This window comes from Mandrillus leucophaeus, unplaced genomic scaffold (assembly GCF_000951045.1).
Source record: "Mandrillus leucophaeus isolate KB7577 unplaced genomic scaffold, Mleu.le_1.0 Scaffold22, whole genome shotgun sequence".
NCBI lineage: Eukaryota > Metazoa > Chordata > Mammalia > Primates > Cercopithecidae > Mandrillus > Mandrillus leucophaeus.
In genome coordinates this window covers 4,772,151-4,788,292 of record NW_012102254.1, presented here as the reverse complement: position 1 = coordinate 4,788,292, position 16,142 = coordinate 4,772,151, and the positions used below count along the sequence as shown (strand labels likewise).

Below are 16,142 nucleotides of genomic sequence, written 5' to 3'. Positions count from 1 at the left end.
CTGGTAACCATCATTCTCAGCAAACTATTGCAAGAACAAAAAACCAAATACTGCATGTTCTCACTCACAGGTGGGAATTGAACAATGAGATCACTTGGACACAGGAAGGGGAACATCACACACCGGGTCCTATTTTGGGGAGATGGTAGGGGGTAGGGATAACATTAGGAGATATACCTAATATAAATGACGAGTTAATGGGTGCAGCACACCAACATGGCACATGTATACATATGTAACAAACCTGCACGTTGTGCACATGTACCCTAGAACTTAAAGTATAATAATAAAAAAAAAAGTAAAAAAAAAAGAATGTTAGAGAATACAAAAATAATGATTGGATAATAATAGGTTCCAAGCTAACTTTTCTAACAGGTACTTTTCTCTTTTGGAGAATTAGCAGCTCTCTCCCTTCCTTTATCTCCCAGGTCCCTGCACATACCCCATGCTTTCTGGCTTTCATTCCTTTGTCCATATGTTTTCCCACCCTGGAGCAATGTTCCCTCTCCTCATTGCATGTCTCCATGCTCTTCAGCCTTCAAGGACCCGCAAAAATGTCACTTCCTCAATGAAGCCCTCCTGGATTTTCCCCAGAGCTAGAGACATGACTTCTTCCTTCCAATTCCTAGCACAACTCATAGCATTTTCCATTCGTTGTTATTTGCAGCCATGACTTACCCACTGTACTTGAATGCAAGCTTCTTGAGGACATGGATCATGTCTTATACATTGTTTAAGCCAAATAAATGTATCAGGTACTCAAGGCACATTGAATAAGTGGGTTCGATGGGTGGCCCATGGCACCTGCAACAAGGCCTCACTGAGCAGCAACGGAGCGATTTGCTGCAGTGCTGAGTCAACTGCCCATGCACTCCTGACAGACCACTGAGATGGTCCTCGCTCTCAGTATGTTCGGTCAAATGTGGGATTTTCCCCCCTATATTTTTCCCTCCTTCTCAGCGGCAAGAAGAAAATGAAAGCAAGCACTGAGACTTAGTAGGTGGGAGAATAAAATATTTGAGATGTATTCTGACAAAAATGAAAGAGAAATAGATGGCAAGGCTGTCTGGAGGTTCTAGATGTGGAGTCTAGGGAGGGGTAGGTCCTGTTTTTACTCTTCGGCTCTTTCCAAATTTTCTATGAGCCAGAAGCAGATGCATATTGTATAAAATGTAATATATTACATTCTATGATATATTATATTACATTATATATACTATTTATTTGTTTATTTATTTTAGGGACAGGGTCTTGCTCTGTCACTCAGGCTGCAGTGCAGTGGTGCAATGTTAGTTCACTTCAGCCTTGAACTCCTGGGTTCAAGCAATTATCCTGCCTCAGCCAGCTGAGTAGCTGGGACTACAGGGTAGGCAACCATGCCTGGCATATTTTAAAAATTTTGTAGAGACGGGTCTTGCTATGTTGCCCAGGCTGATCTCAAATTCCTGGCCTCAAGAGATGCTCCCGCCTCAGCCTCCCAAAGTGTTGGAATTACAGGCATGAGCCATCTTGCCTGGCTTGTATTTATATATTACCATTTTTTAAAAAAATAAAGACAAACCTTTATAGAAAGCTAGTGCACAATTTAGTTGCATAAAGTAGCCATGGTGAATGTAATTACTAGACTTGCTCTTTCTGCGGTAACTGGAGCAGGCTACAAGTTCCTCCTCTAGATGAGTTTTGTAAACAGGTGTGCTGAACGTTAGAGCACTGGGCTTCTTCTTTTTTAAAAAATCTGACAAGTTATTTTTATGACAGCTCTTAAAATTTCACACACTTAGTAGGGTATTTAAATAGTTTGCAAAATCTAAATGAACACATGAATTCATTTTCCATTGGTCATCGTGGTTCAGTCTCCTTCCAGAAAATGTTTCGATGCTAGTGAGCGGTGCGGTGTGTGTCTTTCTCTATTTATTTTTTTAAAAAAAGATCACACAACATAAGCCTTCCTACATGTTGCATTTTCATCTTATAGTCTTGGGGACCTCTTTTCTATCAGCATGAGGACCATCCTTGTTTATTGGGTACACGTGGTTTATTGGATTGATGTGTCATAATATTACCAATTGCTGAATGCTTAAGTTGTTTTCCAATTTTTGTTCTGCTCCAACACGTATCCCCACACCTGGACCCTTGTGTTCTTTTGTGAGAATACCAGTAGGGCAAATTCCAAGCAGACGTGCTGCAGAATCAGAGATGTTGTGCTTTGTAAATTGTGACAGATATGGCTTAACCCTCCAAAAAGATCACATAAATGTATACTCCTCACAGCAGTGTGGAGGCCTTTTCTCCAAACTCTTACCAACAACATTACCAGCTATTGCTATTTCCAGTCTGAACCTTGCTATTACTCACTATAACCAAAGCCATTCTTTCTTCTTTTTGTGGCTTCTTTCTTTGGGAATTTTTCTCAGATATTACATGATTCATATTCAATCCTTTCATGCAAGCAAAAAGGAGGTGACATAAGCCCTGGGTATTAGAAATATATATAAAGTGTTTTCTAACTGATATCTCAAAAATCAACCTCCCTGTTCCCCAAGCTGTAATAAAATTAAATTTGCTGAGTTGAAGTCTTCCCAACTCAACTGGGCATTTTTCATCGGGGGGAGAAAAAAGAAGAGTAATTCTCAACTCCAAAGGGGCTGCTTTTCTGCTTGCTGAGTGAGTTCCTTATTTCAAAACAGAGGCTCACTGGGCTTCTTGATGGCACCTGGAGTCATGCCACGCAGGAAGCAATCACTCCACAGAGCTGAAGATGTCAGAACAGTTCAAAAATAGTGCCTGGGAAAGTTCTTAGTTATTTGGCTTAGGAGGAAAGGGGCAGAATACAACCTTTCTGAAGAAAATGCATCTTTCATTCACCTGGGAAATATTTCAAAATAACTACAAAAAGAAGTTAGAAGCAGGTGAATTGCCCTACAGAGGGAAATGTTTAAATGAATTGGAGCACAGCCCCTGTCGGAATGCCATGTAGCTGATGCCTTCACCTGTCTGAAGAATGTTTAATGATGAAGGAAATGCTTGTAATCTGTTAGGTGGGAAAAAGAAAATAAAAGTTCAAAGTGTACGAATTCATAGAAACACGGCTGGGAGGGAAAACAACAGAAAGTTAAAAGTCGTTATTTTGGGGTAGGAAGATTATGGGTGATTTTAATTTTCTCCTCTCGGCTTTTGTGTATTTGCCAAACTTCCTACAAACGTATGTGTTACTTTTGTAACAAAAAAAGTCATAAAAGAAAAGCATGGTCTTTTTTCAGATAAATGCCAGCGTTTTCCTGGCCCCCAGAGGGCTGCAGTGAAATTCGGTGCATGCCCAGGTGGCTGGGTAAGGTCACGGCCGGAGGCTGGGGCTACTCATTTTTATTTCAGACACAGTCCTGTTCCAGGCTTTCTTGTGTCTTAGGGTCAATTGCCAAAATATTTTTTCCTCTTCTTTTAAAAATGTATTGTGAGTCTTACTTGTATCTAATTTCAAGCTTACTGAAAAGTGAAGAATTGTGTAAAGAATGCTTATAAACCCTTCACCCAAACCATTGTTCTCATTTTGTCCCACTGGCTTTATTATTCTCCTTCTGTCTATATACATGTGTTTTCATTAATTTTTTGCATTTTTCGCATATGTTTTGAATCCTTTGAGAATATGCCAAAGACACTGTGCTCTTTTGCCCCTAAATACTTCAGGGGACAGTTCCTAAGAACAGGGGCATTCTCCTGTAAAACCACAACGCAGTCAGCAAAATCAGGAAGTTTAACACGGATCCAGCACTATCATCAAATTCACAGTGCCTATTGTAAGACCTTTAATTTCCCAGTGATGTCCTTCAGAATTAATTTTTCCCCACTCTAGGACCAAATCCAGGTTCTTGCATTGCATCTACTTGTCCTGTCTCTTTAGTCTCCTTCAACCTAAGATGGTTTCTCAGTTTTTCTTTGTGTCACTTGACCTTGATATTTGGCCGTTACTTTGCAGAAAGTCCTTCATTTTGGGTTTTTCTGATGCTTCCTCATTCTTTGATTTAGGTCGACATTTTTTCCAGGAATAAAGATGCTGTGTCTTCCCTTCTCAACTGTTTAGGACAAATGTGACACTGGTTTGCTTCCACGTTGGTGGTATTGAGTTTGAAGACCAACCAGCTGGTTTTCAAATCCAACACCATCAACATGTAGTTACATGTCTCCAAGGAGTCCTGGCTGCTTTAGTGGAGAAAGGTGTTTAGACTCCAAGATCAGGGCACTAGGCACTCACTATGTTGTGTATCATTGCTTTTAGGTCCTCTCAGCAGACAGAGCCAGGAAATATGTATGTGAAACACACATATATATACACACAAATTATCTATCTATCTATCTATCTATCTATCTGTCTGTCTGTCTGTCTGTCGTCTATCTATCTATCTATCTATCTATCTATCTATCTATCTATCATCTATCTAATTTAATCTTAAAAACACATGGGTATAAAGACACATGAACATGCATGTTCATTACAACACTATTCACAATAGCAAAAACATGGAATCAACCTAAATGTTCATCAACGATAGACTGGAGAAGGAAAATATGGTACATACACACCATGGAATGCTACACAGCCATAAAAAAGAACAAGATCACGTCCTTTAATGTGGATAGAACTGGAGGCCATTATCCTAAGTGAACTAACACAGGAACAGAAAACCAAATGTCACATGTTCTCATTTATAAGTGGGAGTTAAACGTTAAGTACATATAGACACAAAAAAGGGAACAACAGACACTGGGACCTCCTTGACGATAGAGGGAAGTAGGAGGGTGAGGATCAGAAAACTATCTACCAATCAGGTACTATGCTTATTAACCTGGGTGGCAAAATAACCTAAACACCAAGCCCCCATGAAGTGCAATTTACCTATATAACAAACCTGCACATATACCCCTGAAGCTAAAATAAAAGGAAAAAACCCACAAAAACAAACCAAAAAAAAAAAAAAACCCACGTGGGTCCATAGTGGCTATAACAGCACAAGGCACTCCAGTGCACTTTTGAAAAGCTACCAGCGAGAGGTTACCAGGAGGAAGTTCTGGCTGCCTTCCTCCTTAGGGCCTGCTGGCAGCCAGAGACGACACTGAGAAGTGAAGAAAACCAGAATGTTTTCGTCGTACTTTGCTTTCCCTGCCTCACTTGAACAGCTTTATTGAGGTCCAGTTACAATAAACTGCAAATATTACAATGCAGAATGTGCGTTCTGACATACATACACCCCTGTGAAGCTCTCACACAACCCAGACAGTGAACATATTTATCCCCCACTGAGGTTTTCTTTGTATCCACCTGCCCTCCTGCCCTCCCACGCTCCACTTCTCTCTCTCTCTCTTTTTTTTTTTTTTTTTTGAGAGGGAGTCTTTGCTATGTCGCCTAGACTGGAGTGCAGTGGTACAATCTTGGCACACTGCAACCTCTGCCTCCCAGGTTCAAGTGATCCTCCTGCCTCAGCCTCTTGAGTAGCTGAGACTACAGGCGCACACCACCACACCTGGCTAATTTTTTGTATTTTTGTAGAAACGGGGTTTCATCATGTTGGCCAGACTGGTCTCGAACTCCCGACTTCAGGTGATCTACCCACCTTGGCCTCCCAAAGTGCTGGGATTATAGGTGTGAGCTACCATGCCCAGCCACCTCCCCTTCTCTCTCTTTATTGCCAGGAAATCAGTGATTCTGCTTTCCATCACAATAGATTAGTTTGCATTATCTAGAGTTTTATACAAGTGAAATCATACAGTATGAACTCCCTCTGGTCTGGCTTCTTGGCATAATTGTTTGGAGACTTGTCCATGTTGCTGTGTGAATCGGTCATTCATTCCCTATTCCATTGGATGGATATTTCAAAGTTAACTTATCCATTTACTACTTGATGGGCTTTTAGGCTGTTAGCAGTTTTTGGCTACCACAGAGTAAAGCTGTAATGAACATTCACATACTAGTCTTTATGGGGACATATGCTTACAACTTTCTTGGGTGAATACTTAGGAGTAGGATGACTGGATCACATGGTGAGTACGTGAATAACGTGTTAAGAAACTGCCAGTTTTCCAAAGTGGTTTTACCACACATTATGCATTGGGAACCACTGTACTTTCAGAAAAGCAGGGTGGGGTCATGATGTTGTTATGGAAAGGAAGCCAACAGGTTAGGATTGGATTTATGAAAGAGATTATTTTTTTCGAGAACCTTGGGGTGTGACGCTGGACAGGTTTCTTTGAAATGTACTTGCTAAGAGTATAAAAGGAAATGCCCCAGCTCAGGCACAGACTCCGTCCTTGAAGGCAGTCAAGCTGTTGTTTCTTCGGTTATACAGGGGTGGGCTTTAAAGAAATTCAAAACACATGAAAATGACAACTCGAGATTTATTTCAGTCAGTTCCGAGGCGCTGTGCACTAGAGAACTGGAACTCATTTTCTTTAGTACACAAACCTAGGACTTCCTTTTCCTGCTGAAGTCAGGGTAAAGCGGAGAAAGGTGGGTTCTGGGGGCACTGGGTCTCTTAGGGAGGGGGCCCCAACCCAAGCGGACGCCATCCAGCCCTCATGTTCTTCTTGCCACCTGGTTACTCAAAGGCCCTTTTCCTGGGGAGTTCAGAGCCCAGGGCATTCTCAAAGCGACCACTGTCCTGTTAGCTTCGGTGAGTCCCTTAGCTGATAGAGCAGAGGAAGGGGAACCAGTCAGCAAAACAGGACGGGACAGAGAAGCTCAATCAAGGGAAAGGGAGCTAATGTAGAAAGGATGGGCTGGGAAAAATTTAACAGCCCCCCTGCCATTCCTCATGTGTGGATGTGAGATGCACTAATTATTGTCTAAGTAGAAAGAAAACAAATGCTAGAATCAGGTGGCCCTCAGAGTCAAAGAAGTGAATGATAACTTCAGAGGAAAGGTTCTTGCATTTCTATGTGGACGACTGCGATGATTCTGAAACCTAGAACACTATATAGACTCTAACTCCTGCTTGGCATATTGTTTTCAGAAGAACAAACAGATTTAACATTTAATCTCCATCTTTTTGGCATTTGGTTGTTACTATACATTTACAAGCCAGTCCCCTTTTTGATGTTTGTCCCTTTTCCAGGAGCAGACTTGCATCTGACTGACGCACCATGACACCCACAGATTTCACAGTGAGTACAGCCATGCTCCTCCGGCTCCTCAAAATACACGCTCATCTTCCCTTTTTAGGGGGTGTGGGAAGGATCCACTGTGGGGGAAGGATTTATCTGTGTGGTTTCCCAGGGTAAGATCTCTGCCCGGCAATGCCCATTACTGGGTAGGTTGTTGTCCAGCACAGAAGGTTTTGCAAATGCAAAGAGGCAGCTACGCTTTGGGGTATGTTGTGGAGACAGAGGAAAATGTGGTGTTATAAATAGCTAAGGGTTTTTAATGACCTTTAACTAGGGTGTGCTTAGTTCCATGTGCCTGTTCTAAAACTCAGACAAATGAGGTAAAGGGATAATTCATGTAATTTGCTTTTAAAAAAAACCCATGGTGGGCACATTAGTTGTGTTTCTTGCATAACATTATGTAGACCTTATGAAAACACATAACGGTATACATTCCCCTGAAAGGTCAAGAGCTGAACAAAAATTAGTGAGTTAGGCTGGGCACGGTAGCTCATGCCTATAATCCTAGCACTTTGGGAGGCAGAGGCGGGTGGATCACCTGGCCGAGGCCAAGATTTCAAGACCAGCCTGCCCAACATGGCGAAACCCCATCTCTACTAAAAATACAAAAATAGCTGGGTGTGGTGGCATGCGCATGTAATCCCAGCTACTTGGGAGGCTGAGGCATGATAGTCGCTTGAGCCTGGGAGGTGGAGGTTGCGATGAGCCAAGATCATGCCACTGCACTACAGCCTGGGCAACAAAGTGAGACTCTGTCTTAAAAAAAAAAAAAAAAAAAAAAATTGGTGAATCAAATCATAATCCAGAGAATCTTTTTTTCTTTACAGCCAATGTAATTAAGTATAGAATCAAATTAATTTCCCATGCTTTTGTTAGATTCATAAATGCCTTACAAAATTACCTAAGGGCTTTAATTTTGCCTTTCTCAAAGGGAAAACCTGGGTTTTACAGGTAGATAATTGAAATCCAGACTTCCTAGCAGGTGGGCTAACAAACTGCCTCACAGTACATTGTAGGTTTCCATGATCTAAAGAGAGTGGTGGTTGAGACAGTTCATCAACTAAATTATTTATGATATGCTAATGATTCATTAGTATTACATATGTGTAGTTACCTAATTGCACCTATATCCATAGCAACAAAAAAGTAATTAATTTGGTCCTGGTGAAGTAACTATTCTTCTGACCAAAAGTAGATTCTTCAGTTTCTCCTGCATTAAATTCACCTTTCAATACCTGAGGCTGTGGAAACAGAAGTAGATGAAGGCAGCAGAGCCAGGGCTGCTTCTGAGATTGCCAGTCATTTGGTTTTATCATTTGGGATCTTGGATAATAGCCAAACTCTGCAAAGCAGCCCCAGATAAGAAGGAAACTGCACCTCAATAATGACCTTCTCTAATCAGAGGAGTCTGGTGCCATCTAAATGGGAAGAAGATAGGACCCCTGTGGCCCTGACTCCCACATTCCATGGAAAGTAGCCGTGGCACCCTGTGGCCACCTTTCTGAGGATGTGCTGGGCCAGTCACCCATGCAGGTGCCCCACATTCCTTCAGTGTCACGGTAAAGGCAGAGTCCCGTTTACAGATGAGGAGACCGAGACTGGGGAAGGTGGTTTGAGGGTTCAAGGTCTCATAGAGATTTGGAGGAAGAGCCCTTGAGGGGTGCTGTCAGCAATCATAGCTCTGCTGGGTTGCTCCCTCAGGGTGAATGTCAAAGCACTGAAATCCAGGTCTGATTGTTGGGATTTAATACTTTCTCAAGTGTGGGGCCAAGGTGTCTGCCAGCATCCCTCCTGATAACAAATTCATTGTTTTCCCACCTTTCTCCTTCTTGTGCCCTCTCTTATTCCATCTCTCCCATTCCCTTGTGCCCATTGTTGGTGCTAAGGCACAATGGAAGCCTTGGCAAGCACAGTCCCTGCCCTTTCTCTGTCCATTCCCCAGAGAGGGGAATCTTGAGCCTGGGTCTGGCCAAGGGTTTCCAAAGAACACATGAGTCAGAGAAGGAGGCCCTGGAAAGCTCTGGGACCTTCTTCCTGCTCTGGGTGTTCACAACCAGGATGCCTGGGCTGCTGCTTCTGAGCCCAGGACTCCTGAGGGAAGAGGACATGCCTGTGTGTGAGCAACAGCCTGCGCGCTCAGAGGCTTGTCTGGGACACAGACAGGCAGGATGGGGCCCTTGCCCTGGTTGTGCACTGAGGTTTGTTTACGTTTACTGGAGGATTTCCAGAGGATTTGATGTCTGAGAGTCGTGACACAGTGGGTATTATTCCAGGATTCCTCTTGTGGTCCTGACACATTTTATATAAATCTAGATTTGGGGTGTAAAATTCAATCACTTAAAAAATATGCCTGGGGAGTCCCTAACCTAACTAACTAACTTCATACAAAAGCATGAGGTCCTTAATCCTCACCCAGCAGGAAAACCATGCCCCTGGGCTTCCAGCAGGACACAATGTCCTTGTCTGGGATTCAGTCTTGGGAGTGTTGGCTGTGCCTACTCGCCGGGCCGTGGAGAAAGCTGGGTCACCCAGGTCCTGGGCCTTCTGCACATTTCTCCCCTTCTGCCCCTTCTACAGTCTCCTCCAGGCCCCGCTCCAGATCACTTTCCCTCGCTGGCCCAGGAATCCACCTCCTTCCAGCACCTTAGCCCAGGACTAAAACAGCTAAGTGACGCTGGCCTTCCTACCTGCCCCTCCTCCCCACCCCCCGTCTCATTTTCTCCCCATGAACCAAAGCTGTCTCTTGTGCTTGCCCTTTTGCCAAGCATGCCCTCTTTCCTCCCTTGCCTTCCTCTTTCTCCGTTGTCTGTGCTGCTCCTCGCTACCTGGAGCTGCAGCAGGAGGAGAGCAGGCTTGCTGGACCGGAGAAGCAACTCCATGCAGCAAGACCCCTGGGCCCTCATCTGTGAGGCTGTTTGCGATTGTTTCACAGCCTTGGGCTCAGGCCCATGTGAGAGTCTATTAAAACTATTTGACCAAAAAAAAAAAAAAAAAAAAAAACCCAAACAACAAAAACCAAAAAACACCAACCCACAAACAACAAACAAAAACTTCAAGAGCAAGTTTAGCACCTATTCATCTGTGGATTCACAAGTTGGTACTTGCTCATCTGCATGGTTTTACTGGGTTTTACTGAGGTTCCTCCAAAAGGTCATCCTCCCAACCTCTTAAACCTGCTGTGATGTCCACTTTGGGGTCTCCGTGCTCTTCACAGTCTTCCTTCTATTCTCAAGTACTTCTTTCGCTCAAAGTCCACTCAAACCTCACCTCCTACAGGACGACTGTCTTAGTGGTACCATGATTGCAACTGGTTCCCGTGTCCAGCGTTTGGAGGATTCTCCTGGCATGTCTCTAAAATGTGTGTCACCTAGGAAGTCTGTCCTCTCAAGAGGCTGGGTTTCCAGATAAGCGCCAAAGTGTAAACTGAAATGGATGAACTAGGCCTAGGGACTAATCCCATATAAAATAGGGAGATGAGTTTTCTTTAGTTCTTTGCAGTAGTGGGCCATTTCCAGCTGCCCTGGCCTGAAGAGCCACCTCCAGGATCCTGCTCCTGGGTCCCGCTTTTTGCAATAGGGTCACATATTGGAGATGGAGTCAGGACTAGATGTCAGATTTTCCCAGCTGTCATCCAAGTTACCTTGGGTCCTCCTGCTATTTCCTGCCAGCCAAGGCCCAAATAGGACTAACATCTACTGTCCTTTATCAATCAGCTCAGTGAGCCCTGATATCTAAGAAGCCCTCCACAAACACACACACAACAGGTTCTATATTCCAATAAGGTTTGAAAACACTGCTAAACAAAATTCAACTGATTCTGAAGGATTTCTCAGAGTCTTTACTGTGCTAATGTGCAATTAAAATAAAACAAGTTCTGGGCCAGTCACGGTGACTCACGCCTGTAATCCCAGCACTTTGGGAGGCGGAGGTGGGCAGATCATGAGGTCAGAAGTTCGAGACCAGCCTGACCAACATGGTGAACCTCGTCTCTACTAAAAATACAAAAAATTAGCCCGGCATGGTGGTGGGCGCCTGTAGTCCCAGCTACTCGGGAGGCTGAAGCAGGAGAGTGGCTTGAACCTGGGAGGCAGAGCTTGCTGTGAGCCGAGACTGTGCCACTGTACTCTAGCCTGGGTGACAGAGCGAGACTCTGTCTCAAAAAAAAAAAAAAAAAAAAAAAAATTAGCCAGGCATGGTGGCTTGCGCCTGTAATCCCAGCTACTCAGGAGGCTGAGGCAGGAGAATCGCTTGAACCTGGGAGGTGGAGGTTGCAGTGAGCCGAGATGGCGCCATTGCACTCCAGCCTGGGCAGCAAGACTGAAAATCCGTCTCAAAACAAACAAACAAGCAAACAAACAAACAAATAAATAAATAATAAAACAAGTTCTGTAGGACTTTTCAGATCCTTCAACTTGCTCAGGAGTATTGTGAATTTCAAAGAAGGAATATGCAGCAGAGATTCTCAACTATTTTAACCATTAGTGTTCCACCCAAAACATGGTTTGGAAATGCTGGTCGGCTCTACTAGAAATAGATGAATATTACAATGTATACAGACAGGGAGAGCCCAGCTAACAGAAGGTAGAGAATATTTGGTTATTTAAATATAAACATTTAAGTACATAAAATAATCTTTGTACTTATATATTTGTTAATATTAACTGTTCAAAACAAAATAAAAACTTACTGTGGATTTTGGGTGACTTCTAGTCCAAATGCATCCAGATGAATTGAACTACCACATTTGCCTCAGGAGAAATAAAAGTAGAGATGAGATTTGGCAAGGAATGTCCCTCAAGGAAAGGAAGTGAGAGCTGGTAGTCCTTGGTGGAATTTGGGATCCTAATGGGAGCGCTGGGAGGGAAACTGGTGGGAAGTGAGAGTGCTTGAGGATCTGTGGGCAGAGGTTTTGGAAGGAATGTAGCAGGCGTGGCAGGGACTCTCCCCTCCTCCTCCATGGGCAGTCCACGTCCTTCATTCCCCACCCAAGGTTTGACTCAAGGGCTTACATCTCAGGGTCTCATTTCCAGCCCTCATTTCCTGTTTCCATGGGAGGGGTTCTAGGATGGCTTCTGATTCAGGAACCCCCAAAAAGTGTAAGAAGTGTGTGTGTGTATGCGCGTATATGCGCATATATATGTGTGCATGAATGAGCGTGTATATATGTGCGCGTGAGCATGAGTGTTGGCAGGTTTGTGTACATGAGAGCATGTGCAAGTGTATGTATTATGTGTATGCATGTACATGTGAGTGTGTGTGCTTGTTGGGGCCAGCTTCATGGCTGTGCAACCCACACAGTCACACAGGGGCCCTGTGCTTAGAAGTGCTGCTTGTTTGATTGAATGCTGGATGTGTTGAAATTCCTAATAATTTTTGGACCATGGGTCCTGCTAACTATAGAGCAGGTCGTGGTGCTTGTGTGTGTATGTGGGTTGAGAGTGTCTGTGTGTGTACGTGTATGTGCATGTGTATGTGGGTGTATGCTGGTGCTCCCGGAGCTTTCAGGAAACTCAGGGGACTGGGATCCAGATGAGTTTAAGAGCCCTTGCTGACCTTTTTTAGGGTCAGTGAAAAACTGGATAGGAGAAGGATGATCACAGTCAAACCCACAGTTTGATAAAACTCCCCGTCAATAGTGTGGAGGCACTCTCGCCTATCAGAGCACTCGGCACGCACACTATAAACGTTCGTTCACTTCTGTGGTTGCTCTATGGGTAGGTAAGTTCCCTGAGAGTGAAGACACACATCTGACTTATTTACTACAGTTTCTTTGGTGCATAGCACAGTAGCCAACATACAGTACGTGCTTAACAAACATCTGTTGAATAAATAAATACGTGACAACCCAAGCAGATGTCCTCAGAATGCCTACAGCCTAGGCCTCAGAATGCTTACATGTCTTTGGCCTTACCATAGGTGTTTGAGGTTGGAAGTGTCAAGAGGTCCATGTCTCTGCCATCAGACACGACCTTCAAAATATTTTCCTTGACCTAATGCCATCTTGTGTCCCCTTGCAGAGCCCTGTTCCTAACATGGCTGATGACTATGGCTCTGAATCCACCTCTTCCATGGAAGACTACGTTAACTTCAACTTCACTGACTTCTACTGTGAGAAAAACAATGTCAGGCAGTTTGCGAGCCATTTCCTCCCGCCCTTGTACTGGCTGGTGTTCATCGTGGGCGCCTTGGGCAACAGTCTGGTCATCCTGGTCTACTGGTACTGCACAAGAGTGAAGACCATGACCGACATGTTCCTTTTGAATTTGGCAATTGCTGACCTCCTCTTTCTTGTCACTCTTCCCTTCTGGGCCATTGCCGCCGCTGACCAGTGGAAATTCCAGACCTTCATGTGCAAGGTGGTCAACAGCATGTACAAGATGAACTTCTACAGCTGTGTGTTGCTGATCATGTGCATCAGTGTGGACAGGTACATCGCTATTGCCCAGGCCATGAGAGCACACACTTGGAGGGAGAAAAGGCTTCTGTACAGCAAAATGGTTTGCTTTACCATCTGGGTATTGGCAGCTGCGCTCTGCATCCCAGAAATCTTATACAGCCAAATCAAGGAGGAATCTGGCATTGCTGTCTGCACCATGGTTTACCCTAGCGACGAGAGCACCAAACTGAAGTCAGCTGTCCTGACCCTGAAGGTCATTCTGGGGTTCTTCCTCCCCTTCATGGTCATGGCTTGCTGTTACACCATCATTATTCACACCCTGATACAAGCCAAGAAGTCGTCCAAGCACAAGGCCCTAAAAGTGACCATCACTGTCCTGACCGTCTTTGTCTTGTCTCAGTTTCCCTATAACTGCATTTTATTGGTGCAGACCATTGACGCCTATGCCATGTTCATCTCCAGCTGTGCCGTTTCCACCAACATTGACATCTGCTTCCAGGTCACCCAGACCATCGCCTTCTTCCACAGTTGCCTGAACCCTGTTCTGTATGTTTTTGTGGGTGAGAGATTCCGTCGGGATCTTATGAAAACCCTGAAGAACTTGGGTTGCATCAGCCAGGCCCAGTGGGTTTCATTTACAAGGAGAGAGGGAAGCTTGAAGCTGTCCTCTATGTTGCTGGAGACAACCTCAGGAGCGCTCTCCCTCTGAGGGGTCTTCTCTGAGGTGCATGGTCCTTTTGGAAGAAATGAGAAATATAGAAGCAGTTTCCCCACTGATGGGACCAGAGAGAGTGAAAGAGAAAAGAAAACTCAAAAAGGGATGAATCTGAACAATATGATTACTTGTAGTCAGAATTTGCCAAAGCAAGTATTTCAAAATCGACTGACTAGTCAAGGAGGCTGTTGATTGGCTCTTGACTGTGATGCCTGCGATTCTCAAAGGAGTACTAAGGACCAGCACTGTGGAGCACCCTGGCTTTGCCACTCGCCGGAGCGTCAATGTCGCTGCCTCTGGAGGAGCCCTTGGATTTTCTCCATCCGCTGTGAACTTCTGTGGCTTCAGTCCTCATGCTGCCTCTTCCAAAAAGGGACACAGAAGCACTGGCTGCTGCTACAGACTACAAAAGCAGAAGGTTTCGTGAAAATGTCCATCTTTGGGAAATTTTCTACCCTGCTCCTGAGCCTGATAACCCATGCCAGGTCTAGAACCTTTCCAGGCAATCTCAGACCTAATTTCCTTGTGTTCTCCTTGTTCTGTTCTGGGCCAGTGAAGGTCCTTGTTCTTATTTTGAAACGATCTGCAGGTCTGGCCAGTGAACCCCTGGACAACTGGCCCCACCCACAAGACATCCAAAGTCTGTTGTCCTGCTGGAGGTTTTGACCTAGACAAGGATTCCACTTATTCCTTGGTATGGTGACAGTGTCCCTCCATGGCCTGAGCAGGGAGATTATAACAGCTGGGTTCGCAGAAGCCAGCCTTGGCCCTGTTGTAAGCTTGTTCTGTTGAGTGGCACTTGCTTTGGGTCCACCGTCTGCTCCCTAGAAAATGGGCTGGTTTTCTTGGCCCTCTTCTTCCCGAGGCCCACTTTATTAGGAGGAATAAAGTGAGCAGATACGGGCAGCAGCCAGGGAGGGCAAAGGGGTGAAGCACAGGCCTTCCTGGAAAGGCTATTTACTGCCATGCTTCTCCTTTTCTTACTCTATCGTGGCAACATTTTAAAAGCTTTTAACTTAGAGATTAGGCTGAAAAAAACAATAGAATTCACCTTTGAATCTTTCGTGTCTTTCTTTTCACAATTTGGCAAAATGTATCACCTTTGAAAATATTTAGCATATTGGAAAAGTGCTTTTTAATGTGTATATGAAACATTAATTACTTGTCACTTTCTTTACCTTGTCTCAATATTTTAAGTGTGTGCAATTAAAGATCAAATAGATATATTAAGGGTGTGAAGGCTGGTCTGAAGGTAGTGAGTTATCTCAACTGATTGTTCAGTCAGTTACAGATTGAACTCCTTGTTCTACTTTCCCTGCTTCTCTCTACTGCAATTGACTAGTCTTTAAAAAAAATGTGAAGAGTAAGCAATGGGAATAAGGAAATGGAAATAAGATCTCCAAATACCTTAAAACTATCATGGCTGACAAGTTTTTATTTCTCCTCTGTCCAAATTTACTCCTCAGGCTTTTATGTGTTAGTCAAATGGAATTTCCAAGGAGGACTATTGGAACAGCACCATAAACCACCCCTGACTTTGCCACTTGCTCTAGAGGAAGCATTTAATTTCCCCAGTGCCTTGTGGATCATTGTGGTTTCCGTGCCAACGCCATCCCTTCCCAAAGGGGACACAAAAGCACTGGACCCTGCCATTTCACCCTTTTTCTCCCTGCCCACTTCTAAAGCACAAGAGAATGAGGAATAAAGTGAGCATACATGGGCAGCAGCCAGGGAGGGCAAAGGGGTGAAGCACAGGCCTTGCTATCCCATCGACATGCTGCCCGTGAGGGGACAGTGGGTGGGAAGAAAGCATTGACCTGGGACCAGCAGATCAACGTGGGCCCAGCACAGGCACTGCATCCATAGTAAAGGGGAGGA

The 16,142-nt window shown here is 44.4% G+C and overlaps 2 protein-coding genes across 4 annotated transcripts in view; one reads left to right on the top strand and one right to left on the bottom strand.

Moving 5' to 3' along the window:
* Positions 1–15,494, top strand: part of CCR9 (chemokine (C-C motif) receptor 9) — a 22,380-nt gene extending 6,886 nt beyond the window's left edge. Inside the window, exons 2-4 of one of the 3 annotated variants that reach the window (XM_011981087.1) lie at positions 7,104–7,152; positions 9,730–9,815; positions 13,170–15,494. In XM_011981087.1, the coding sequence (XP_011836477.1) occupies positions 13,185–14,258 (1,074 nt within the window). In that variant the 5' untranslated portion in view covers positions 7,104–7,152; positions 9,730–9,815; positions 13,170–13,184 and the 3' untranslated portion in view covers positions 14,259–15,494. The remainder of the gene's footprint in view (positions 1–7,103; positions 7,153–9,729; positions 9,816–13,169) is intronic. The other 2 variants (XM_011981086.1, XM_011981088.1) reach the window with 2 other exon arrangements.
* Positions 1–16,142, bottom strand: part of LZTFL1 (leucine zipper transcription factor-like 1) — a 101,780-nt gene that overhangs the window by 73,461 nt on the left and 12,177 nt on the right. The window lies entirely within an intron of this gene.